Source organism: Chlorocebus sabaeus, chromosome 20, assembly GCF_047675955.1.
Source record: "Chlorocebus sabaeus isolate Y175 chromosome 20, mChlSab1.0.hap1, whole genome shotgun sequence".
Classification (NCBI taxonomy): Eukaryota; Metazoa; Chordata; class Mammalia; order Primates; family Cercopithecidae; genus Chlorocebus; species Chlorocebus sabaeus.
Genome location: NC_132923.1, coordinates 121407389 through 121433853, shown reverse-complemented (window position 1 = coordinate 121433853; position 26465 = coordinate 121407389). Strand labels below are relative to the sequence as shown.

The 26465-nt window shown below is 45.2% G+C and overlaps 2 protein-coding genes across 5 annotated transcripts in view; one reads left to right on the top strand and one right to left on the bottom strand.

Annotated features, from left to right (window-relative positions):
- CASP9 (caspase 9) overlaps window positions 1-11050 on the bottom strand; it is a 30722-nt gene extending 19672 nt beyond the window's left edge. Inside the window, exons 1-2 of one of the 2 annotated variants that reach the window (XM_007980437.3) lie at window positions 10872-11050; window positions 5526-5811 (exon numbers count right to left, since the gene is read on the bottom strand). In XM_007980437.3, coding sequence (XP_007978628.1) covers window positions 5526-5811; window positions 10872-11003 — 418 coding nt within the window. In that variant the 5' untranslated portion in view covers window positions 11004-11050. The remainder of the gene's footprint in view (window positions 1-5525; window positions 5812-10871) is intronic. The other variant, XM_007980436.3, reaches the window with a different exon arrangement.
- A 2694-nt stretch (window positions 11051-13744) lies between these two features.
- The window catches only part of DNAJC16 (DnaJ heat shock protein family (Hsp40) member C16), a 48571-nt gene continuing 35850 nt past the window's right edge, over window positions 13745-26465 (top strand). Inside the window, exons 1-4 of one of the 3 annotated variants that reach the window (XM_007980439.3) lie at window positions 13745-13973; window positions 16090-16274; window positions 21312-21378; window positions 23878-24217. In XM_007980439.3, the coding sequence (XP_007978630.3) occupies window positions 16108-16274; window positions 21312-21378; window positions 23878-24217 (574 nt within the window). In that variant the 5' untranslated portion in view covers window positions 13745-13973; window positions 16090-16107. Of the gene's footprint in view, window positions 14043-16089; window positions 16275-21311; window positions 21379-23877; window positions 24218-26465 lie in introns of all 3 variants that reach the window. The other 2 variants (XM_007980440.3, XM_007980438.3) reach the window with 2 other exon arrangements.

Genomic DNA, 26465 nt, shown 5'->3' with positions numbered 1-26465 from the left:
ACAGGTTAACTTGACTAGATCACAGGGTGACCAGATATTTGGTTAAATATAACAGTATTTCTCAGGGTGCCTGTGAGTGTTTTGGGGATGAGAATGGGATTTGAATAGGTGGACAGAGGAAAGCAGATGGCCCTTCCCAGGAGGGTGGGCCGCGTCCAATCCATCAAGGGCCTGAACAGAACGAAACAGTGGAGAACGGGAGAATTTGATCTCTCTCTGTCTCACTGCTTGAGCTGGGACATCAATCTTCTGCCTTTGGAATGGGACTTCTACCAATGGTGCTCCTGGATCTCAGGCCTTCAGAACCAGACTGGAACTACACTACCGGCTTTCCTGGTCTCTGACTTGCAGATGGAAGACCATGGGACTTCTCAGCCTCCACAACTGCATGAGCCAGTTCCTTGTAATAAATATGTTTTTAGATAAAGATATATATACACACACACAAAAAAATATATGTATAGATCTTTCTGTATCTATCTGTGTGTGTTTGTGAGTATACGTATATATACAAAACAGAGGCCCAGAGACTCAACTACTTGCCCACTGTGACACAGCTGGTAAGTGCTGGAGTTGGGATTTGAACCCAAGTACCTTGGACTCACTCCATCACTGCCTCATAAAGGACAAATGGTTTGGCTGGGTGTGGTGGTGGCTCACACCTGTAATCCCACCACTTTGGGAAGCCAAGGCGAATGGATCACGAGGTCAGGAGATCAAGACCATCCTGGTTAACACGGTGAAACCCCATCTCTACTAAAAAAAAAAAAGATACAAAAAAATTAGCCAGGCGTGATTGTGATGGCGCGCGCCTGTCGTCCCAGATACTCAGGAGGCTGAGGTGGGAGAATGGCACGAACCTAGGAGGTAGAGCATGCAGTGAGCCAAGATTGCACCACTGCACTCCAGCCTGGGCGACAGAGCGAGACTCCATATCGAAAGAAAAAAAAAGAACAAATAGCTCATTATCTTTCTTGTCTCTGTATTTGTGCCATTACTTATTAGCTCATGCAAATGTTTACTAACTACCTGCTGAATTCTAGGTGTTGGGGATGCAGCATTGAACAAAAGATGCTGTTTTATACACACACGCACACGCACACACACACCCGCTGTCAGTTCTGTTTCTCTGGAGAATCCTGAGAACACAGCTACCAACCGTTCTCCCAGCCCTCCTGGGCAGGAGGCCCTGGCTGGAACAAGCAGTTACACACAAGGCATCATGTCTAAGAAAGTTCCTTCCATTCTGAAGGAAAAGTCGTTTTCCTCTGAATATAAAGACAAAGCCACTCTCTCTGGTGGGTCCCCGATGAGGCATCTCTAAAGCACTGTGTTCACTTCTTCATAGCACTACCCACAGCCGTGAATAAAGACCAAATTATGCAAGCATGAATTGAGTATCTGCCCCTCTCCAGGTGGGGGCAAGGACTGGACATCCTTGTTCGAAGCTGCATCCCCAACACCTAGAACCCAACAGGTACTTAGCAAACATCTGCATGAGCTAATGAGTAATGGCACAAATATAAGGCCAAGAAAGAGAATGAGCCATTTGTTCTTCATGAGGCAGTGATGGAGTGAGTTCGAAGTATTTGGGTTCAAATTCCAACTCCAACACTTAGCACCTGTCTCACAATGGGCAAGGAGCTCAGAGTCTCTGGGCCTCTGATTTCCCCATCTGTCTTACAGGATAATAGGAGCAACTATCAACCTCATAGGATTGTGATGACACCTCAAACGATTAATACATGTGAGGCACATAGAACAACACCTGACACACTTGACAACTCAATAAAACTGATGTGTCCATCATTACTATTATTATTCATTGACACTCAAGCTCAATGAATATGTATGAGTGTGGTGTGTGTACTGAGCCCTACCACACTAACACTTTGGGCCAGATTCTTCTTTATTGTGCATAGCTACTCTGTACACTGTTGGGTTTTGGCAGCATCTCTGTCTACTCACTAGATGCCAGTAGCACCCACCCACCCTCAGTTATAACAACCAGATTTGTCTCTAGACATTGTCAAATGTCCCTTGGAGGTCGGGGCAAAATCGTCCCCAGTATGAAACGCTGACCTACAGCATCCTTTCCTGTACTCACTTATGAAAGGCTCTGCTGCTGGCCCTATTCTTGCTCAGCCAGACATTCCCATACGTATGAATACACAGCTCTTCCTTTGTGGATCACCATGAAACCCACCTTGGGAAGCATTCCCATGCAGTACTCAGGAGTCTAAGGCCCAGCACCTAAAAAGGACATCTCTAGCCAGGCGTGGTGGCGTGCCTGTAGCCCCAGCTACTCGGGAGGCTGAGGTGAGAGAACTGGTTGAACCTGGCAGGCAAAGGTTGCAATGAGCCGAGATCACACCACTGCACTCCACCCTGGGTGACAGAGTAAGACCCTATCTCAAAAAATAATAATAATAAGGTAAAAAAATTAAGTGATCTTACTATTGTTGTTATTATTTACTCTTCAGAATTAAGCTCCTACTAGGAATAAATATTCACAACAAATAGGAAATAAAACACCTTCCAAAAAAACAGAAGTTTCAAATTCTGACTGTTGGTCCTAAATGACTCACGCTGACATTTCCCAGAACCAAATAACAACAGATGAGCTTTGTATTCTGTTTGTCTCCTTTACAGGATAGTAATGCACGTGGCCAATTCCAGAACCAGTCTTCTTCCTTACACTTCAAGCAAATGCAGCTTCATACCCTCATCATGTTTGTCTGTTTCTCTGCCTTAGGGGATTGCCCAAAAATCACAGTTATTCAGCAAGTACTCAATAATGTTCACCATCATTATTATGAATATTAACTTTGATACCATGCAATGGTCCACCTGGCACCTATGAAACAGGAAGTGCTAGATCTCCACACGCTGCCATGGGAACAAAGCCCCAACTGAAAACAACCCACATGTCCATCAATAGGAAAATGATTAAATAAATTGTGGATTGTTCAGAAAAGGAACTGCTGCCATCTAGAAATTAAAAAGAATGAACTACTGATATGCACAACAATATGAATGAATTTTGTTGGATTTTTGTTGGAAAAAAACAGCACTTTTTACCCATCACACAGGAAAAAAAAGTCAATACTCACTGTTGGCAAGAATGTGAGAAAGTAGTCACCTTCACTCATAGTTGGTGAGATTATAAAATGACACCATTTAGGCCGGGTGCAGTGGCTCACACCTGTAATTCTAGCACTTTGGGAGGCCAAGGTGGGCAGATTACTGGAGCCCAGGAGTTTGAGGGCAGCCTGGGCAACATGGTGAGACCCCATCTCTACAAAAAATTTTAAAATTGGCCAGGCATGGGCTGGGAGTGGTGGCTTACACCTGTGATCCCAGCACTTTGGGAGACTGAGGCGGGCACAACACTTGAGGCCAGGAGTTCAAGACCAGCCTAGGCAACATGGTGAAACCCCATCTCTACTAAAAATACAAAAATTAGCCAGGCGTGGTGGTGGGTGCCTGTAGTTCCAGCTACTTGGAAGGCTGAGGCAGGATAATTGCTTGCATCCGGGAGGTGGAGGTTGCAGTGAGCCGACAATGCGCCACTGCACTCCAGCCTGGGCAACAGAGCAAGACTCCCTCTTTTAAAAAAAAAAAAAAAATGGCCAGGAGTGATAACATGCACACCTATCCAGGAGGCCGAGGTGGGAGGATTGCTTGAGCCCAGGAGATCGAGACCAGCCTGGGCCACACGGTGAGATCCTATCTCTACTCTACAAAAAATACAAAAAAAAAAAAAAAAAAGTACACAGCTACCTAGGAGGCTGAAGGGGAGAATCGCTTGAGCCCAGGAATTCAAGGCTACAGTGAGCCGCGATCACGCCACTGCACTCCAGCCTGGGCCACAGAAGACCTTGTCCCAATTAAAAAAAAGGAAAGACACAATTTTTACAATTTCTTTTTTCTTAGAGACAGGATCTCACCAAGTTGCCCAGGCTGGCTGTGAATTCCTAAGCTCATGCAGTCCTCCTGCCTGAGCCTCCCAAGTAGCTTGTCCTACAAGCTCACACCACCACACCTGGCTAAAATGACATATTTTTGAAGTATAAGTTGGTAGCATCTATAGGACAGGAACAAGTACCCTTTAACACACAGTTCCATTTCTAGAAACATCCTGCAGTCAGAACTAGACGTACATGCAAGGCTCACTGCAGAAACAACACAATGTTCATCAGCATGAGTTGGATCAATGAGGTGTGTCCCACAAAGCACACGTGGGGCTACCCTGCAGAGCAGGCAGACGGGTAAGCCTGGGCGACAGCCCTGTCTCCACTCCTCACTAGCTGTGTGATTTGGCACAGGTTGTGTCCCAGTCTGTGGCTCACTCTGTCTAACAGCAAAGCACCTGCCTTACAAGAGAGATGGGGAGATTAAATCAGATCATTGATGTAAGCACTCCGAACAGTGCCTGGCAAATAGCAAGCACTCAATAATATTCACCACTACTATTATGATTATTAACTATGATACCATGCAATGGTCCACGAGGCACTCATGAAACAGGAAGTGCTAGAGCTCTACACGCTGCCATGGGAACAAAGCCCCAACTGAAAACAACCCACATGTCCATCAATAGGAAAATGGTTAAATAAATTGTGGATTATTCAGAATAGGAACTGCTGCCACCTAGAAATTAAAAAGAATGAACTATTGATATGCACAACAATATGAATGAATTTCACAGATACAATGATGAGTGAAAGAAGCCAGGCTCAAGAGTATTTAAGACTATATAGGATTTATATTGAAGTTCAACGACAAGCAAAAGGGATCTCTGGTGATAGAGATGAGAACGGTGATTACTTTGGGAAAGGGGAAGTGGGAAGAGATGGAAAGAGAGAGGACAGTCTTACAGGACCCTGGAATGTTTTCATCTTGACGATCTGGGTGTTAGTTACCTGTGGGTACACATAGGTAAAAATCACCCAGCTGTACTCTTGGAATTTATGCATTTTATTGGATGTAGCCGTGTGGCCTTTGGCAAAGTATTTAATTTCCACGAGCTTCAGTCAGTTTCTCCATCAACAAGGATGGGTCTAATGACACCTGCCTTGCGGGGTTGCTCTAAGGGAAGAAGGTAAGGGTAAATACCTTGCAGATGTCTGTTTGTACGGGGCAGATAGAACCCAGGCCTCTCTCCTACCCCCAGACATAAGGTAGTCCAAGCTACCCACCAAGACCGAAAGGCAAATCCAAAACAATAGATGGATCTGGAAACACTGATCAAAACCTGGGACCTGCTATCTCAAAGGCAGGAAAAAAAAACAAAAACAAAAAACCCGGGACACCCAAAACAGACCTCAACACATGCTTTTCAGAGGAGGGGCTGCCAAGATTCAACCGCCTGAAAATCTCCCAGAATTTTGCCATCCCTATGAGCATTCAGAAAGACAACGCTAAAATTAAATTCTGAATCTCAGCCCACCCAGCTGTACTCACAGTCAGTCCCAAATGACTACATGTCATGCCCACCCACCAATCACTCTCTCGGTACTTACCGACATCACCAAATCCTCCAGAACCAACGTCCACTGGTCTGGGTGTTTCCGGTCTGAGAACCTCTGGTTTGCGAATCTCTGGTCTGAGCACCACTGGGGTAAGGTTTTCTAGGGTTGGCTTTGACAACTTTACTGCTTGCCTGTTAGTTCGCAGGAACGAAGCCAACATGTCCTGGCCTGTGTCCTCTAAACAGGAGATGAACAAAGGAAGAGCTTGACTCCCTCGAGTCTCTAGATCTGTGATGAGTTGCCTGGCCTGATCCCGCCGAGATCCAGAGCCTGCCAGCTGTTTAGAAAGAAAGGCAGGATACTAATTACCCATGTACTTTTATATGGCTCTTACCTTGTCTCCCCATTTCCCAGCTACTGTAAGTTGAAACAGTCAGGCACGTGGGCAGCAATGGAGCTGCAGGTGCGATGAGTGTATGCCACTTACCAGCCTCTGATGATCTGTTTATTATTTCGCAGGGCAAAAGATGCCCAACACTATGCTAAGTGCTGAAAATGCTACCATGGACAGTCTCAGTCCTTAAGGAGCAAATTTCTAATGAGGAATGCAATCAGACAAATCAGCAATGACACAGCAAGAGACAAGTGCCCAGAGGGAAGGCACATGGGGCTGAGGGTATCAGAAGTGAATAGCGAATTCAGAGTCTTACGAGGTAGGAGGTAGACAGTGGCAAGGGACAAGGCCTTTGGGTGGCCAGGCCAAGAAATTCATCCTGAGACCTGTCAGGTGCCACCGAAGAGTTTTTTTGTTTTCTTGTTTTTTGTTTTTTTTTCACCTTGAGACAGAGTCTCACTCTGTCACCCAGGCTAGAGTGTAGTGGTACGATCTTAGCTCACTGCAACCTCCAGCTCTGAGGTTCAAGCGATTCTCCTGCCTCAGCCTCCGGAGTAGTTGGGATTACGGGCACACACCACCATGCCTGGTTAATTTCTTTTGTATTTTTAGTAGAGACAGGGTTTCACCATGTTGCCCAGGCTGGTCTTGAACTGACCTCAAGTGATCCTCCAGCCTTGGCCTCCCAAAGTGCTGGGATTACAGGGATGAGCCACCATGGCCAGTCATCAGTTTTTTCTGTTTTTTGCTTTTGTTTTTTTGAGAAAGAGTCTTGCTCTGTCACCCAGGCTGGAATGCAGTGGCACCATCTCAGTTCACTGCAACCTCCACCTTTCAGGTACAAGTGATTCTCCCACATCAGCCTCCCAGGTAGCTGGGACTACAGGAACCCGCCACCATGCCCGGCTAATTTTCGTATTTTTTGGTCGAGACAGGGTTTCACCATGTTGGCCAGGCTGGTCTCAAACTCCTGACCTCAAGCGATCCACCAACCTCAGCCTCTCAAAGTGCTAGGATTACAGGCATGAGCTACTGTGCCTGGCCACCAAAGAGTTTTAAGATTGGAGTGACAGAGACAGACATGCCTTTTCAAAAAATCATCCTGGGGTCAGGGTGAAAAATGGAAAGGAGTGAGCCATAGCCAGACCAGAAGGCAGCAAAGATGGTGCAGCTAAAATAGAAAGAAGTGAAAGGACAAAGCAGAAATACAAAGAGGGAGGGTCCACAGGACATGGGCACTGACTGGTGGGACTGTGAAGGCAGAGCAAGGGTCAAGGTTGACAGGTAGGCCAGGCACAGTGGCTCATGCTTGCAATTCCAGCACTCTGGGAGGCTGAAGTGGGAGGATAGCTTGAGCCCAGGAGTTCCACACCAGTCTGGGCAATGCAGTGAGATCCTGTCTCTACAAAAACTTAAAAAAATTAGCCAGGTACGGTGTCAGGCACCTGTAGTCCTAGCTACTCAGGAGGCTGAGGCAGGAGGATGGCTCGAGCCCAGGAGGTTAAAGCTGCAGTGAGCTGTGATAGCACCACTGCACTTCAGCCTGGGCAACACAGCAAGACCCTGTCTCAAAAAAAAAAAAAAAAGTTGAAGGTGTTAGGATGGTGGGGTCAGTCACTAAGACAGAAGGAAGATTCTGGTTATCTACCACCTGTCCTCAGACACCCAGCACTGGACAGGTTCTCAGGATCCACAGGGATAAGATGGCACCATGTCCTCAACTATCCTACAGCAGCACTGTCTATGAGAACCTTCTGTGACGATGGAAATATTCTTGGTCTACACTGTCCCATATGGTAACCATACATCACATGACCACTGAGCACTTGGGTGGCACAACTGAGGAACTGAATTTTTGTGGGCGAAAGATTACCTAGGTGCCGAGGCAAGAGACTGAAGCCACAAACTGTTTCAGTATAATAAAGAAAATAGTTAGAATAAGAATAGTCATAATACAAATTAGATACAGAGATGATCATGGATAATTATCAATCATTATTATAAACATTATTAATCATTAGCTTTTAATATTACTCTTTGTTGCATTGCTAATATAACTTAGCAATAACCAGCGGGTATAAAGTCAGGTGCTGAAGGGACATTGTGAGAAGTGCCCTAGAAGGCAAGATGTGAGCCCTCTGTCACACCCGCAAAAGGGCCACTTGAGGGCTCCTTGGTCAAGCAGTAATGCCAGTGTCTGGGAAAGCATGTGTTACTTAGCAGACCGTGAAAGGGAGTCTCCTTTCCTTGGAGGAGTCAGGAAACGCTCTACTCCACCAGCTTCTTGTGGAAGGCTGGATATTATCCAGGCCTGCCCGCAGTCATCTGGAGGCCTAAACCCTCCCTGTGGTGCTGTGCTTCAATGGTCATGCTCCTTGTCCACTTTCATGCTCCTCCCGTACTCCTGGCTCCTCTTTGAAGTTCGTAGTAGATAGCGGTAGAAAAAATAGTGAAAGTCTTAAAGTCTTTGCTTTCTTATGAGTGTATAGAAGAAAACGCTGACGTATGCTGCCTTCTCTCTCTGCTTCGGCTACCTAAAGGGAAGGGCCCACTTTCCTATGATCATGTGACTTGCTTCACCTTATCAATCACTTAAGACGACTCACCCTCCTTACCCTGGCCCCTTGCCTTGTATCCAATAAATAACAGCGTAGCCAGGTATTCGGGGCCACTACGGTCTCTGCGTCTAGGTGGTAATGGTCCCCAGGGCCCAGCTGTCTTTTCTTCTATCTGTCTTGTGTCTTCATTTCTACGATCTCTTGTCTCCGCACACAAGGAGAAAAACCCACAGGCCCTGTAGGGCTGGACCCTACAGATTTTTAACTTTATTTAATTTTAATTACTTCAAATTTACCTTTAACCACATGTGGCTAATGGCTACTGTTGGGAACAGCACAAACCTGTAGTGCCACTAAGAAGGTAAGTCTCACTAGCAGAGCAGTTGGCCACATGCAAATAGATGGTGGTGTTTAGATTTCTCTCCACATTTGCTGAACACTCCAGGAGGTCAACACTGTGTAAAAGGATTGTTTCATCTTTTTCTCCCTCAATAATCTTATAGAGTTAAATTACAATTTCCCAACTTTTTAGGGTAAGAAATTTCAGGGAAACTGAGTCACAGAGCGGGGTTTTTCTGTTTGGTTCATTGGTTGTGGTTTTTTACAACTTGCTAATACATAACAAGGCCAGGATGAGATCCTAGATCCAAAACCTGCCTGTTTTTCAGCCATACTAGGGTGGCAAAATGGCAACCTGTGGTTCCCACAAGGTTCTTAAAAAAATTTTGAATTTGTTGCTAACATTTTAAGCCAGGGAATTTGACAGAGGAATCAAGATTTCCAGCTTCTTTTTTAAAATATGAAAGCTGGCCCAGGTACAGTGGCTCACACCTGTAATCCCAACACTGAGGCAAGAGAATCACTTGAGGCCAGGAGTTTGAGACTCATCTGGACAACATAGCAAGGCTCCTATCTGTACAAAAAAAATTTTTTTTTAATTAGTCAGGCATGGTGGCATGTGCCTAAAGTCCCAGCTACTCTAAAGGCTGAGGCAGGAAGACTACTTAAGCCAGGAGGTCATGGTCGCAGTGAGCCATGATCTCATTACTGCACTCCGGGCTGGGCAAGAGTGAGACCCTGCCTCAAATAAGTGAAAGATCTGGTAATACTGGGCCATTTGCTGGTATGGCCATACTCAGCTGGAGACAGAGAGCAGTGCAAAGGTATCCACTATGATGTCCATCCATCGGGCCTCCACAGGCACTGAGTTTGTGATCCCCGTGAACATTCCTGAAGGCAAGGACTGTGGCCTCAAACCATTTCTGTTCCCCAGTAGGGGCCACACAGAAGTCACAAGACTTATTTTATTATTAATGAATAATTACTCATATGATAATTATTTAAAGACTCTTTCCCTGGGCCAGGGCACTGGCCAGGGATATCCAGCCAGCCACTCACGCCTACTGCACCTCATGGTAGGAAATATTTCCTGTGTCCTCACAGGCCTGTGATGAGGGTCAAATGAGACAAAGATGAGAAAGTGCTTTTAAAGAAAACCTCAAATGTTTGACTTTATTTTTCTCCATTACCTGCATCAGGTCCCGTCATTTCCAAAACCTCTTAACAAAACATAAACTGAACACAGAAGGGGCTGGCCAAAGAGGGCAGGGCACACTGAGCCCTCGCTCTGTGCCTGGCACTACACTGTTTCACATCCATTATTTCATTTAGTCCTTATGACAGTATTATTCTTATCCCCATTTCACAGCCCAGAAACCGTGGCTCAAAGAGGGACTGGCCCAAGAACACGCTGCCAGGCAGTCTGATGCCAAAGTGGGTTCCCAATATCTCTATACTAGAAAAGTAAAAACGCACACGCCTCCTTCCTCGCAAGTATTAAAGTAACCTAAAATGGAGACCAACCATGAATAATTCCTGAGCAGACAAAACCGCTCACGTAGCCTTAGTGACCTAAATCTTGCTTAAACTGCAAACAGCAAAATTTAACTTGGGTCATATCTGATAAATGCTTATGTTAGAGAGAAATAAAACTTAACTCCAGCCAATGATAAGCAAGCATAAGCAGTCAACTAACAGACCTTTAAAAAAAAAAAAAAGGCAATTTTGTAACTGCAAACCAATCAAATAATTTCGTTATTTTGCTTCCACATTTTCCCAATAAATACTTGCCTCTGACCTTTTGTCATTGCAACACTAAACCTCTTTCAGTCTGGTGTTCTCCGATTCATGAACTGTTTCTTATTCAAAGTTTTCAAGATGTGTCTCACATTTTTCCTTTACACAAGAAACACAAGCACTAACGGTGGACGCTGACTGAGTACGGCGTGGAATCGCTTTAGCGAACACCCGACTAAGAGGTGTTTGGGATTCTTAGTCTCCGCCGAGGGGTTCGAAGCCCCAGGGAAAGCTAGGCTCCCGCACAATGGCTCCTCGAGGGGCGTGGGGACCCGGCAGTGCAGCGCGGGGCCAGGGGCGGGGGCGCACCTGGATGTCCTCGATCATGTGGGGCTTGAACAGCTCGCGGCTCAGCAGGGCGTCCCACAGCTGGTCCACCTGCAGCTCCTCCACCAGCCGCAGCCGGCACCGCCGCAGGAGCCGCCGGTCCGCTTCATCCATGGCGAAAAGCTTCAGTCTGCTTCCGGGCCTCGGCCGCCAGCCCCAGTCCCCAGGACCCGCCCCACTCCCCAGGGCCCGCCCCCACGTCACTGCCCAGGATCAGTCTTCGCTCCACCGCCTCAGGACGCATCTCCAATGCCCCACCCCGCCCCCAGGAGTCGCGCTTGCGTCACCTCCCCGCCCTCAGGACAACCCTCCGCGCCTCGCTCTGCCCCCAGGGTCAGTTCTCGGGTAACCGACCCGCCCCAGAACCCGCCCCGCGTCACCGCTCCGCCCCAGAACCCGCCCCCACGTCCCCGCACCGCCCCCGCGTCACCGTCCCGCCCCCAGGACGTATCTGCAAGGCCTCGCCCCGCCCCAAGGATTCGCTCTTGCGTCCCCGCCTCGCCGTCAGAGCGCACCTCCGCGCCTCGCCCTGCCCCCAGGGTCAATTCTCGGGTCACCGCCCCGCCCCTGACCCTGCCCCCGCGTCACCGCCCAGTGCCCGGGACTCGTCTCTAAGGCCTCACCCCGCCCCCAGGTTCGCAATTGCGTCTCGCCCCGCCCTCAGGACGCACCTCAGCGCCTCGCCCCGACCCCAGAATCCATCCCGCGCCACCGCCATGCCCCCACCCCGCCCCGAATGTCAATCTTGCGCCACCGCCCCGCCCCCAACGCCAAGCCTCGCGCCACCGCCCGGCCTCCAAGAGCCAACCCCCTCCCCTCGCTCCACCCTCAGAATCGTCCTTGCGTCACCGCACCGCCTCGGACTCCAGCTCGCACTCTCGCCCCGCCCCCAAAGGCAATCCTCAGCCCCAGGATCCAATCTCCTGTCACCGCCCCGCCCCAAGGCGGCACCTCCGCACCTCGCCCGGCTCCCAGGGCCCAGCCCCGCCCCCGCGTCACCGCCCCCCTCCGGGCGCAGGTGCCCGTTTGCAATTGTGGCACCAGTTCCCGGTCCACCGAGGGCCCCTCGCCAGAATTCACTACGGCCCCGCTTTTACAGAGACTCGGAGGGAGTCGTCACACTTCCAGAAAGAGGGAAACCATGAGTGGAGCCACGGTCTGTCCCAACCCATTTAACCTCCTCCGGGGCATGGATTCCCCTTTGCCTCCTCCTCCACCCCAAGAAAAACCATAAGCTCCCCTCACCGCCCCTGTGCCCAGATCGCAGTTGACTGTTCCAAACTCGAGTGTCTGATCCAACCAAGCCCACCTTACACAGTCTTCCATTCCCTCTTCCCTCCCTCCCACCCTAACACCTCCCACACAGAAAAAAAACTGGCAGAAATCTAGTCCCTCTAAACTCCCGTCGTTTTGAACGGTTCATTTTCACATTTCAAAAATAATCGTTTCTGTTTACTGAGCATTTGCTAAGTCCCAGGCATCGTGCTAGCCACTTTTCATGCTTATCTCATTTATCCTTAACTACAATCCTGCAAGGAAAGCATTCCCGCCCCCACCCCCTGCCAGTTTTACAGATGTAGACCCTAGGGTTCAGGGAAACAAATGTTTAAGGACACATGGGCAGTAAGCGGCCGAGGCAGGTAGGATTGAAACCCGAAACCTGACTCTACAAGCCACACTTTTAAAATCCAAGAGTCCACCTTAGAATATAATCGCTTGAGCAGCAAAACCTCAGCCCCATTCGTTCACTTATTCTCCGAATTTTTTTTTTTTTTTTTTGAGACAGAGTCTCGCTCTGTTGCCCAGGCTGGAGTGCAGTGGCGCGATCTCGGCTCACTGCAAGCTCCGCCTCGCGGGTTTACGCCATTCTCCTGCCTCAGCCTCCCGAGTAGCTGGGACTACAGGCGCCCGCCACCTGGCCCGGCTAGTTTTTTTGTATTTTTTAGTAGAGACGGGGTTTCACCGTGTTAGCCAGGATGGTCTCGATCTCCTGACCTCGTGATCCGCCCGTCTCGGCCTCCCAAAGTGCTGGAATTACAGGCTTGAGCCACTGCGCCCGGCCTTTCCGAATATTTATTGAGGCTGTAGTCAAACACTGAGAACATGAAGGTGAACAAAACAAAATCCCTGCTTTTAGAGTTTACATTCCAGTGGAAGGATCAGGTGACAAACTATATAAATAAATAAAAGACATAGTATGTTAGTGATAAATTCAAAGAGAAAAAAATAAAAACAGGGCAGAGAGATGAAAGCTCTTTGTATCCCCAAGGGATCTATCTCATTGGCTCAAAGGAAGTGTCCCTCACTCACCTGTGCCTTATCCCTCTCCCAACCCCCACCGCCCTTTCCCCGTGCTTAAGGCAGAGACCGGTACATTCTTGGGTGGGGCTCGCCTTTCGGTAAACAGGATTAGGAGTCCTGGATTCTCTCAACTCAAAAAAAAAAAAAAATCAGTAAACAAAAATAAAAGGAATCCTGGATTCTAGGCCTTGGGCAAATCCCTGCCCCTCTCTGGACCTCGGTCTCCTTATCAATATTGGAGGAGTTGGAGGGTTAAAGAATCCCTAGGGTCCCTTCCAATCTGACGCTCTAGGATTCTATGAATAGGGTTAAAGAGAATAGGGACCAGAGATTGCGTCCCCATCCTAGCAACTGTTGCTAGACAAGGGCCATCTCTCGGTAGCAGCGGAAACACCTTCCTGGATAGAGGAGGTCCTTCTGGCATCCCATCATGCATAGCGACTTCGCCTCGCTAGGAGGCACGTTTTGGCCTCTTTGGTCACGATCAACCCTTTGGAAGCAACCAAAGAGCGCCCCCGGTTCCTATAGCAACCGCCCCAGGTCCACGCGTAGACGGCGAGTGGCAAGGGTCAAATAGATTCGCCAAGTAGACACCCTCGACCTGTTCAGTCCTCGCCTTCAGTGCGATGGACCTTTAAGCGTCACGTGACTCCCCTCGGACTTGTCCCCGCCTCTTTCCCCTCCCCAGGCCCCGGCGAGCGCTGTTGTGAACGGGAAGCTCCCGGCCCGGTGAACTAACTGGAGCACGGACGCTGCAGCCGGTTGGGCCGGTGTACTTTCCCGGTAACTCCTTCCCGGCGTGACGCGCGGAACCGCGGACGCGACGGGGCCAGGTCGACTCAGGGATTTCCCGTCAGTTCCTTCTTGTTTCCAGTCACTGTTGGGCCCGGGGGGAGCCGGGAGCCAACAGGGCCGGGCCCTGGGCTCTCGGAGGGCGGCGGGGGAGGGGGTTGTCTCCTGCAGGGTTGCGACCTCCGGCGGGAGCGCGAGGCGGGTTTTAGACCTGGAGCTTGTCTCTGGGAGCCTCTTCCTGGTCCTGGAGATGCTACCCAGAGGGTTGGCAGCCTACCTGTTGGGCAGGTGTTTGCTGCTCCGAGGTCGGCGCCGTCTATCTCGCATGTCAGCGAAAGAACTTCCCAGACCGCCGCCACTCGGGCCCTCTAACTGGAAGGAACTGACACAGTTAAATAAGGCAGCGGTCGTACTGCATGGTAGAAATAATAGCACTAACGACCATTTATTGACTGTTGACTCTGGACTCAGTAAACCCTTTAGATGCATTTAGTCCCCACATGATGATCCTTCAAGGTAGTAGTATTCATTCCGATTTTATGAATAAGGACGCTGATGCTTAGTAAGTTTAAATAATTTGCCCAAGGTAATAAAGTAGTGGAGAGTAGATCCCAGCCTTCAACCCATATGCTTAACCAGTAGCTACATCGCCTTCACGTGTTTTGTAGGCTATAATAGGTTGCCTTAACAAAGGAGAAACTGGTTTGTTTTAGGATTTTATTCAGCACGTATGCAATTTTAAACATTGATCATCAGATTAGTCAATTTTGTGAGGACCCCCAGGCGGCATTAAACTTGCACTTACGGAAATCTACCACTGTTATAGCTTTGCCCCTCTTCAGTAAGGTGTCACAGTAGACACTTGAACCTTAAAACTGTATTAGCTTATGAGAAATCAAGATAAATTGAGAAAAACATCGTAGGGTATAACAGCGATCGTAATTGTGGAGTATACATATCCACAATTCCAGCACTACCCTGTTCATTAACCAGCCAGGATTATTTTCAAAATTCACAATGAATTAAGTCACTGTACTCACCAGAGATGGAGCTTAAAACTTTTAAAGACCACGTCTGCTGTTTGGTCTTTGCCATTAATTCTTCTTCACATGGAAAACTGAATTTTTTCTTGCCACTTTTTCTCATCCGAGGTTTCCATTAATAATGACCATATTGGCCAGCGCGATGGCTCACGCCTGTAATCCTAACAATTTGGGAGCCGAGACAGGTGGATCACCTGAGGTCAAGAGTTCAAAACCAGCCTGGCCAACATGGTGAAACCCCGTCTCTACTAAAAATACAAAAAATTAGCTAAGCGTGGTGGCTCATGCTTGTAATCCCAGCTACTCGGGAGGCTGAGACAGGAGAATTGCTTGAACCTGGGAGGCGGAGGTTGCGGTGAACGGAGATCCCGCCATTGCACGCCAGCCTGGGTAACAGTGAAACTACGTCTAAAAAAAAAAAAAAAAAAAAAGACCATATTGCCAATGATTAAAGAGCAGCTTCTCATATTCTTATTTGAATGGGTGTGGTGAGAAAGAACAGAATTGAGGTATACTGCGTTTTAACTACACAGTTTTTTTAGTGTTTCACCTCCATATTTGTACTTATTTAATGCTCAAGAATGCCAGAACTATCTTATTTTGTAGTTTCGTGCATGGTAAATCTTGTAGTTTCTTGAGTTTGTTTAACATGTACTCAGTGAAGTATTCTTAAACCATTTATTTTCTTTATTCTTATCAGAATAAATGAAATCATGTATTTGAGAGGTAGTCGCCCTGATTACCCTATTTAGGTTTTCTCACATTTAGGTATTGTTCTGCATCCCATTCATTTTCATTCATTTCTAAAGCTTTTCTAGTCCAAGTATTCTGGACAGTTGCTATTCTTATTACTCAGCTTTTCATCTGTAATAGTTCCTATTTGTGATACTCAAAAGTAGTAGTGAGGTTTTTGATTTTAAGATACAGTTCAACAGCTTGACACTTTTCTGCAAAATACCTTTGGTTTGTTTTGTTTTTCATCTATATATCTTGTACCTTTACCTAAAAAGCAAGACTGTCCAGGTTTCTGCCACTGAAACTCATTGCCTCTTCAATCATTTCAGCTCTGGAAAGGAAGAGAAATGGAAGTGAGAAAGTTGAGCATTTCCTGGCAGTTCTTGATAGTTCTGGTTCTGATCCTGCAAATTCTGTCTGCGTTGGATTTTGACCCATACAGAGTCCTAGGGGTCAGCCGAACAGCCAGTCAGGCTGATATTAAAAAGGCTTATAAGAAGCTCGCCCGGGAATGGTAGGTGAAACAAAGAAATAGAGATTTAACGTAAGCTAAACAGTCTTAGCAGGGATGAAGTCTAAATTATGACTAGCTTTTATTTGTCTCTGTTTCTATGTTCAATATATATATCTGTCTAAAATATGTTATGCAGGAAAGCTAATGTTCATGTTCTTTAATTGTTAGCGATAAGATGCAAAGCCTATGTTTACTCTGAAACTCCCTTTTAGGAATACTTTGACTTAAAGATTTGCCCTAGATATCGTTAGCATATTTAATGTTAAAGTAAGAAACTTTAATTTTAAAAAATGTATATATAGTCAATAATGGATATGCTACCCTTCCCATGATACATTATTCATAAAGTAACTTTGTGAGTGTAATTGCTAAACAGGAATATTATACAACCCTATTCTCTAAATTATTAATTTCTACACTTTGAAAAAAAGTTTAGAGTAATAGCCTTTTGCCTCCAAAAAAGAAAAATTCAGAAACCAAGTATAGTTGTTTCTTGATATCCATGAGGTCTTGGTTCCAGGATCCCCAGGGATACCAAAGTCCATGGATGCTCAAGTCCCTATATAAAATAGCACAGTGTCTGCATATAATCTATGCATATCCTCTCATATACTTGAAATCATCTCTAGCTTACTTATAATACCTAATACAATGTAACTGCTGTGCAAATGGTTGTTATACTGTTATTGTTTAAGGAATAATGACAAGAAAAAAGTCTGTACGTGTTCAGTACAGATGCAATTTTTTAAAAATATTTTTGAATATTTCAAAATAGAAAATACTATGTTTTGGTTGGTGGAATCCATGGGTGTGAAACCAACAGATATACAGGGCTGACTATATATTACTTTAAAAAAAAATTGACCTGGCATGGTGGCTTGTGTTTGTAATCCTGGCACTTTGGGAGGCTGAGGTGGGAGGATCTCTTGAGCCCAGGAGTTTGAGACCAGCCTGGGCAACATAGTGATACCCCATCTCTACGAAAAAAAAAAAAAAAAGCCCACAAGTTTGAGACTGCAGTGAGCTATAATCACGCCACTGCACTCCAGCCTGGGCAACAGAGTGAGACCCGTCTCAAAAAAAAAAAAAATCTTACAGAAAATTGTAATTTTGCCTGTAGTTATCAGGATAGCAATTAGCAGGGTAGCAATAAATCTAAAACTTTGGACAAATGTCATCAGTTTCTTCCACCAATGCCTTGGCCATGCCAAAGAAGCAGAAGTGTTGGATTATATAGATGGAGAGGGAGCAGCAAAAGGAGGAAAGGATGGAAAGGGCACAGGTGACTCCAAGCTGGCTCTACCAACCATGAGGAATGGAAGAAAGTTTGGGACAGGTACCATCACTGAGCACCTACTACATGCTAACCTCCTGGTTCTATGCTTCTTATCTCATTTAAACCTTATAATTAGCCTATGAAGGAGGATATTAGTGTCTCTTTTTTTTGAGATGGAGTCTCGCTCTTGTCACGCAGGCTGGAATGCAGTGGCACGACCTTAGCTCACTGTAACCTCTGCTTCCTGGGTTCAAGCGATTCTCCTGACTCAGCCTTCCAAGTAGCTGGGACTACAGGCATGCACCACCACACCCAGCTAATTTTTGTATTTCTAGTAGAGACGGGGTTTCGCCATATTGGCCAGGCTGGTCTCCAACTCCTGACCTCAAGTGATCCATCCACCTTGGCCTCCCAAAGTGCTGGGATTGCAGACGTGAGCCACCATGCTCGGCCAGTGTCTGTTTTATAGACGAGAAGATGGAGGCCTAGAGTTGGTAAATCTGTGGTACCTCCGGGTTCCATAGTTTGACCCTCTGCATCAATAGTCCATTGTTTTATTGTTTTTTAATCGTTTACATATCTAGGCATGAGTAAGGGTGAGTGGGCTAGTGGTTGGCTGGGGAGGAACTGAATGACAGTAGAAAGTTATCCAGAAGCAAAACTGCCACATTCAGGTGATGTGTGATGCAGGCTGCATGTGTGACTGTGCCTGACACTGTTCTGCTTCAGTGAACAGGTGTGTTTCATCATTAAACTGATTGAAATAAAGGTAAAGATCATTGAAAATATAATTTTTAAATAAATATTTTAGACCATATTCCATGAGAAATCCAGAATTAGGTGCCAAAAAAACAATCTGTAATTATACATGACCTCCTTCCAGGGACTCCTTATACCAAGGTTATGTTCTACATCATTTCAGACTCTTGCCTCTTTATGTTTAAAGCAAAATATATAAATCTGCAGCAAATTCATAAGGTGGCAGCATTCTTTTGGACAGGGCATAGCCTTTGACAATGTTTTAAGAACACAAATGACAGCTCGAGTATGTGGGACCTATTAAAATGTATAGCTTTGACTTTTCTGTCTTCCAGAGCTGAAAAGGTGTTATGATATTAATTAAATGAGTCATATTCTTCACTTTTTAAATTAGATTCTCTCTAGGAATAATTCATCACCATAGAAATGTATTGAGTGTGTCATCCAGAAAAAAGTCTAAAATTTTACTTTATGTTTTTAATTTTGCTGTTCTATTATTTTCTGTGGTTTTTGGCTATGACAATGCTTTAACACTTGGAATAGTTTAAGTTTTGCTTACTAATGGCTTGATATACACTGAAAATAGCAGTGTTTCCCAGTTTGACTTCAGAATGAGCTCTGGCAGGAGGAAGTGGTTACTTGTTGAATTGGATCTGGAACCTTCCTCTGATACATTTTACTAGGTGTTTCTTAGCCTGCTGAAGAATTTTCCTTTGCTTAGTGAACCCATTTGACGTGACTTTTTCCCTTAGGAAAACTCTCCCATTAATTAAGTTTTATCATAGGTACTTTTTGTTTGTTATCCACATTAGCAAAAGAAATAACTCCTCCCACCCAAAGAATGGCAGATAGGTGTGACATGGTTATGCAGTAAACCAAAGAGTAAATTATTTTGTCTAATTCTTTGCGGTGTTACCTTCTCTGTCTTTGTTTTAATTCCTTTAAGAGGCAACTAGAGAGCCAGTAGATACTACATACAATATTTCCTCTACTTTGAATTTTAAAGATTGCATATTATATTGCAGTTCCTGAGATCATTTCATATTAACTAAAAATAGCATTGGACAATACTTTCCTATGGCTGATTTTTTTTGTTTTTTTGTTTTTTGTTTTTTGATGTCTTCAGCCTTGTGGTATCTTCTCACAATTAGGAAAGTATATTCCTTAAGAGCTGGAAGTGTTGTAGCTTCCTCCCTGTTCTTCAGCCTTGCCCCCCTCTGCTTCAGAATCTGTGTTTCTAACCTAGCTGCCCTCAAGACTCTCTCTTTGGTTCATTCTCCTAAAAAGCCCCTTCCTGCCCTTCTTCTACAGAGTTCTATATGTTACATCTTCGTTTGTATGATTGCATAATTTTTGATCCACTCAGCCGTCAGCCTGTTTGAATATTGAAAACAGTTATGGTTTGGGTTGGTTTTTTTGTTTTTTGGTTTTTGAGTTTTTTTTGTCATCCAGAAATGCTTTGGAGCCTCCATCTCGTTTCCTTAAGTCATGCTGTTTTCATTATGCCTAGCTGAGATTTTTTTCCCCCACTAATACTTATAGCAAGGATTAAATGGTTAAGGAAGGAATGACTTTTAAACTCAACAGTCAACAATTTGGAGTTTCCTTATTTGTAGAGAAAACAGAATATGTGGTATAGTTGATTCAAACGTATTCCTGCTAGAATAAATCCATCAAGTTGTAGATTTTTTTTATTCGATTTTACTTGGTGTGTCCTTAATAGTCGTTTGCTTCCCAGTGAATTGTTTTTCTTTCCAGAACCTATGTCAGAGGAAATTTACTAGAAGTTACCAGAAGTGATTATGTAAAGAATATTGTCATACAAAGTCTCTTAAAGTGAACATTGAAAAATCAATCTGTATAAAACACTAATTCAGGTCTTAGGGACTTTCAAGGAAGTAAACCTAGCCCTTACTTTCCAGAACTTTAAAATCTCCAAAGCTGGTCTAAAATCTCCAAAGCTGGTCGGGTGTAGTAGCTCACACCTGTAATCCCAGCACTTTGGGAGGCCAAGGCAGGAGGATGGCATAAGTCCAGGAATTTGAGACCAGCGTGGACAACATGGCAAAAAATGTTAAACATGTGGCGTTGAGGCCGGGCACGGTGGCTCACGCCTGTATTCCCAGCACTTTGGGAGGCCGAGACAGGTGGATCATTTGAGGTCAGGAGTTTGAGACCAGCCCAGCCAACATGGTGAAACCCCATCTCTACTAAAAATACGAAAATTAGCCGGGCAGTCGTGGCGCAGACCTGTAATCCCAGCTACTCGGGAGGCTGAGGCAGGAGAATCGCTTGAGCCTGGGAGGCAGAGGTTGCAGCGAGCCAAGATTGTACCACCACATTGCAGTGTGGGCAACAGAGTTAGACCCTGTCTCAAAAAAAAAAAAAAAAAAAAAAAAGTGGCCTTGAAATCTTTATCCAGGTAAGAGGCAATCATAGGCGGAATGAGATAACCACAATAATAACGAAAAATGTTCTAATTTGAAAGTCAGGCACAAGTGCAGTTTGAAATCTGATTGTTACTAAATGAATTTAGTCTATCCTAAAAACTATTTCTCATGTCTACCTGTGTTTATCGGAAAAAACGATAGCATTCTAGCATCCCAATATCATTCTAGCATTGCATTGAAATGTTGCCATCCTAGGAGAAGACATGGGTTCTTATGGACAAATGATTTAGCCTTCAGCCAGCTTTAGTGGTGTTTGGGAGCAGTGTACAGACATGCACCATATCCCACCTTTCCTCTGTGAAATGCTGCAGTGCTATATGGTGCTTTGAAAATGTGCCCCGCTGGAGTGCTTTGAGAAAAAACGCCTGGTTCAAAGTTTCATTGATTATAGTCATGTAAAGCAACTGATTGCCTCTACCATTTATTTTAAGAAACTTTCCCAACAAAATAGCCCTCCATTTGCCTCTGTAGTGAACTGTGTGGACAAGGACATTAAATGACTGTGCATTAAAAGTTAAATCTGTTCTCACTTCCTGCCCGTTTGTGTTTCAGGCATCCTGACAAAAACAAAGATCCTGGAGCAGAAGACAAGTTCATTCAAATCAGTAAGGCTTACGAGGTATCGTGTCCAGCTTTGTGATGCATCCATTAGCTCTTATAAAATATGCCTTAGGAGGTGATGAGTTTCGTAAAGTTCTCAGAAAGGTCATGTTCCACGTGCCCTTGACCCAGCTTCTGGATTATAATAAAACAGGCTGGGCACTGTGGCTCACGCCTGTAATCCCAGCACTTTGGGAGGCTGAGGCGGGCAGATCACGAGGTCAGGAGTTCGAGACCAGCCTGACCAACATGCTGAAACCCCGTCTCTAGTAAAAATACAAAAAAAATTAGCCGAGCGTGGTGGCGGGCACCTGTAATCCCAGCTACTGAGGAGGCTGAGACAAGAGAACCACTTGAACCCGGAAGGCAGAGGTTGCAGTGAGCCGAGATCGAGCCACTACATTCCAGCCTGGGTGACAGAGGGAGACTCTGTCTCAAAATAAAATAAAATAAAAAATAATAGAACATATTTGGCCACATGCAGTATATCGAAACAAGTGCCTGAACACTTAAGCTCTTTGAAAAACTGGCCTATTTTAAAGGTTTTAACTAGAATTGTAGAATTACCCTGAGTATGTCTGTATATGTCTCTGTTGCCTTCTTAGAAATTTACATTAAATATACCAAATTGCCTATATTTATTAAAGTGGCACAAGGTAACAAATACATTTAAACACAAGATTTTCAATAATTTTCCAACATGTCAGCTTAAGTAGATTGGCCTAGAATATGCATAAAAGAGAATTCAGTGGCTTTCTGATTTGTGTAGGGAATGCCCTTCAGCAGACAGTGCTTAGCTCATGGAATAACTTATCATCATCCTAAAACAGATCCCTGAATTTTAGACTTCAAAGTTATTTTGTAAAACAATGTCAACTAACAGACAAGGCACTAGACTACAGCTACATTTTTGGTGTTCATAGCTTTTCTTATCTTAGTTTGAATTAATCCAACTCACCAGGTATGACCAGGTCAATTTTCTTGTCATTGAGCCCTGGTGATCAACATTATGTTATGTTTTATTTGTTTTGCTGAAGTGTTTAATGTTGTGGTAGTTTGAAATCTTTAATGCCAAGATGAGCATGAGTATCTAAACTGAAATATTTTAGTCTTGAATGTTCCTTAATGTTTCTCTAGTGAAAGAAGAGTTTCTCGTTCTTTTGAATGACTGCATTTAGAATATCGAATCGGCTGAACCCGGTGGCTGCTCATGCCCTGTAATCCCAGCACTTGGGGAGGCTGAAGCATGCAGATCACTTAAGCTCAGGAATTCAGGACCAGCCTAGACAACATGGCGAAAAATACAAAAATTAGCCGAGTGTGGTGGCATGTGCTGATGGTCCTAGCTACTCAGGAGGCTGAGATGAAAGGTTGACCCTGGGAGGTGGAGGCTGCAGTGAGCTGTGATCACGCCACTTCACTCCAGCCTGGGTGCCAGAGTGAGACCCTGTCTCAAAAAGAAAAAGAATATCTAATTATGTCATAATCTTTTTTCTTTTTTTTTTTTTTTTTTTTTTTGAGACGGAGTCTCGCTCTGTCGCCCAGGCTGGAGTGCAGTGGCCGGGTCTCAGCTCACTGCAAGCTCCGCCTCCCGGGTTTACGCCATTCTCCTGCCTCAGCCTCCCGAGTAGCTGGGACTACAGGCGCCCGCCACCTCGCCCGGCTAGTTTTCTGTATTTTTTAGTAGAGACGGGGTTTCACCGTGTTAGCCAAGATGGTCTCGATCTGCTGACCTCGTGATCCGCCCGTCTCGGCCTCCCGAAGTGCTGGGATTACAGGCTTGAGCCACCGCGCCCAGCCAGTCTTTTTTCTTAAGAGACAGTCTCTCTCTGTCACCCAGGCTGGAGGACAGTGATGCGATCACAGCTCACTGCAGCCTTGAACTCCTGGGCTCAAGCAGTCTCCCACCCACCTCACCCTCCCAAGTAGCTAGGACTGTAGGCATGCGGGCATCACCATGCCTGGCCAATTTTTTTTTTTTTTTGGTAGCAAAATCTTGCTATGTGGCCCAGGCTGGTCTTGAACTCCTGGCTTCAAGAGATCCTCCAAACCTTGACTTCCCATAATCGTGTCATAATTTTTGCATTTCTTTTCTTTTCTTTTTTATTTATTTATTTATTTATTTATTTATTTTTGAGATGGAGTTTTGCTCTTGTTGCCTAGGCTGGAGTACAGTGGCATCATCTCGGCTCACCTCAACCTCCGCCTCCTGAGTTCAAGCAATTCTCCTACCTCAGCCTCCCAAGTAGCTGGGATTACAGGCATGCGCCACCACTCCCGGCTAAATTTTCGTATTTTTAGTAGAGACGGGGTTTCTCCATGTTGATCAGGCTGATCTCGAACTCCTGACCTCAGGTGATCCACCCGCCTCGGCCTGCCAAAGTGCTGGGATTACAGGCGTGATCCACCGCGCCTGGCTGCATTTATTTTCTTCCTATGTCTTTCAAGCTGCTTACAAAAAAAGTCTTGTGGATGAACCTCTTGTTGTTGTTGAGATTTCTTTTTCCTTCCTTTATAGATTCTTTCGAATGAAGAAAAGAGATCAAATTATGATCAATATGGAGACGCTGGAGAGAACCAGGGCTACCAGAAGCAGCAACAGCAGCGAGAGTATCGTTTCCGCCATTTCCATGAAAATTTTTATTTTGATGAATCCTTTTTTCACTTCCCTTTTAATTCTGAACGGCGGGACTCAATTGACGAAAAGTATTTATTGCACTTTTCACATTATGTGAATGAAGTGGTTCCAGATAGCTTTAAGAAACCCTACCTCATCAAGATCACCTCCGATTGGTGCTTTAGCTGCATTCATATCGAGCCTGTGTGGAAAGAAGTCGTTCAAGAACTGGAAGAATTGGGTAAGATAATTTTATTCATTGAAAGATATTTGTATAGATGACTTTTTTTTTTTTCAAGATGGAGTCTCGCTCTGTTGCCCAGGCTGGAGTGCAGTGGTGTGATCTCAGCTCACTGCAACCTCCACCTCCCAGGTTCAAGTGATTCTCCTGCTTCAACCTCCCAAGTAGTTGGGATTACAGGCACTCACCATCACACCCAGCTAGTTTTTGTATTTTTAGTAGAGACAGGGTTTCGCCATGTTGGCCAGGCTGATTTCAAACTCCTGACCTCAAGTGATCCGCCTGCCTCAGCCTCCCAAAGTGCTGGGGTTACAGGTATGAGCCACCATGCCCGGCCCCAAAGCAAATTTTTTAAATCGCCTATTCTATAAACCCTTTTTAAAAATATTTCTTAAATGTATTAGTCTGCTTTCTTCAACTCTGTGACTCTGAAGCACCAATTTTTTTTACTTATTGTGAGGTGAGCCTTGAAGGGGATTGGAAGTCAGCTAAGGACTCTTCAGTCACACACTGGTAAAAACTAGTGTGTAAAAGCATCCAATGTTTAAAGAGAACTGTGCTGTGGAAGAGGGCCCAGAATTAGCAGCATCCCTAACCTTAAGCTTACCATTTGGTTGAAGAGAAAATATATACACAGAGAATTAACACCGACCTCACATTTGCAAGTACAGAATAATGTTTTGCTGAAAGAGTAGACAAAGATGACAAAAAATCCTTCTGTATTTTCTAACATCTTGCCCATGAAACAGATGCCTTCATTTGAAACTTTTTTTCTCAGTCAACTTTCATGTTCCAATTACTGTATTAGACACTTAAGGATATATAATAATAATAATTTTTATTGAACATTTCAGTTCCCTTGCATTGTGGTAAATGCTTTCTGTGCATTATTTTTGTCCCCAAAGCAACTCAGTAAAGGAGAGACTATTATTATCCCTATTTTACGGGTGAGGGAACTAAGGCATTGAAGGTTAAGGAACTAATTCATTGTTACAGGTAGTAAGCATCAGTATTGGGTTGCCCCCAGGAGTCTGACCCTCTTCAACACTGCGCTGTACTGCTTCAGAAATAAGTAAATCATGTCCTTGTGCCCAGGAAACTCAAATAAGAAACATACCTCAATCATCTCCGCACATTTAGTGCTTACTGGAAGGTGCAGGCAGAGCTGTCAGTGTGGCCTGGAGGTTGAACATCTTGAAATCAAATATCGTTTTAGGGAAACCTGATTCGGATGATCAGGCAGTGATTACCTGGGTTTGGCAATTTATTCACCATGATTTCCTGTTTAAAAAGAGAAACTGCTGGGCACGGTGGCTCATGCCTGTAATCCCAACACTTTGGGAGGACGAGGCAGGTGGATCACAAGGTCAGGAGTTTGAGATCAGCCTAGCCAACATGGTGAAACTCCATCTCTACTAAAAATACAAAAATTAGCCAGGAGTGGTGGCGGGTGCCTGTAGTCCCAGCTACTCTGGAGGCTGAGGCAGGAGAATCACTTGAACCTGGGAGGCAGAGGTTGCAGTAAGCTGAGATCGCACCACTGCACTCTAGCCTGGGTGACAGAGTGAGACTCTGTCTCAAGAAAAAAAATTTAAAAAAGAAAGACTAATTCCTGGCCAGGCACAGTGGCTCATGCCTGTAATCCCAGCACTTTGGGAGGCCAACACAGGTGGATCACCTGAGGTCAGTAGTTTAAGAACAACCTGGCCAAAATGGTGAAACTCTGTCTCTAGTAAAAATACAAAATTAGCCGGACGTGGTGGCATGTGCCTATAATCCCAGCTACTCGGGAGGCTGAGGCAGGAGAATCACTTGAACCCTGGAGTTGGAAGTTGCAGCGAGCCGAGATCACACCATTGCATTCCAGCCTGGGCCATGAGTGAAATTCCATTTTTAGAAAAAAAAAAAAAAAGAGTAATTCCTATCTTTTAAGGATTTCTAAGTATGTAAGAGTCTCATACTGTCTATAAAAAAGGTCAGCCTAAATATTGGCGAAAATATGCATTTTTCCGCTTTAGCTGTGTGTTCTTGATTTTGTTTCGGTTCACATTATTTTGAATCTTGTGGTTAGTGTACCAGCCGGTTTGTATTTAGCCACATTTGAGTGGCACATTCTTCCAGTTGGCTGTGTGCCTATTCAGAGGTGGAGAGAAAATAAATGTGTATATGCAGCTGAGGGGGAAAAAGAACTTCCCTAAAGGCTGTGATATGTGTTTAGGATTGCGTAGTGAGAGCTGTTTGGCATCTC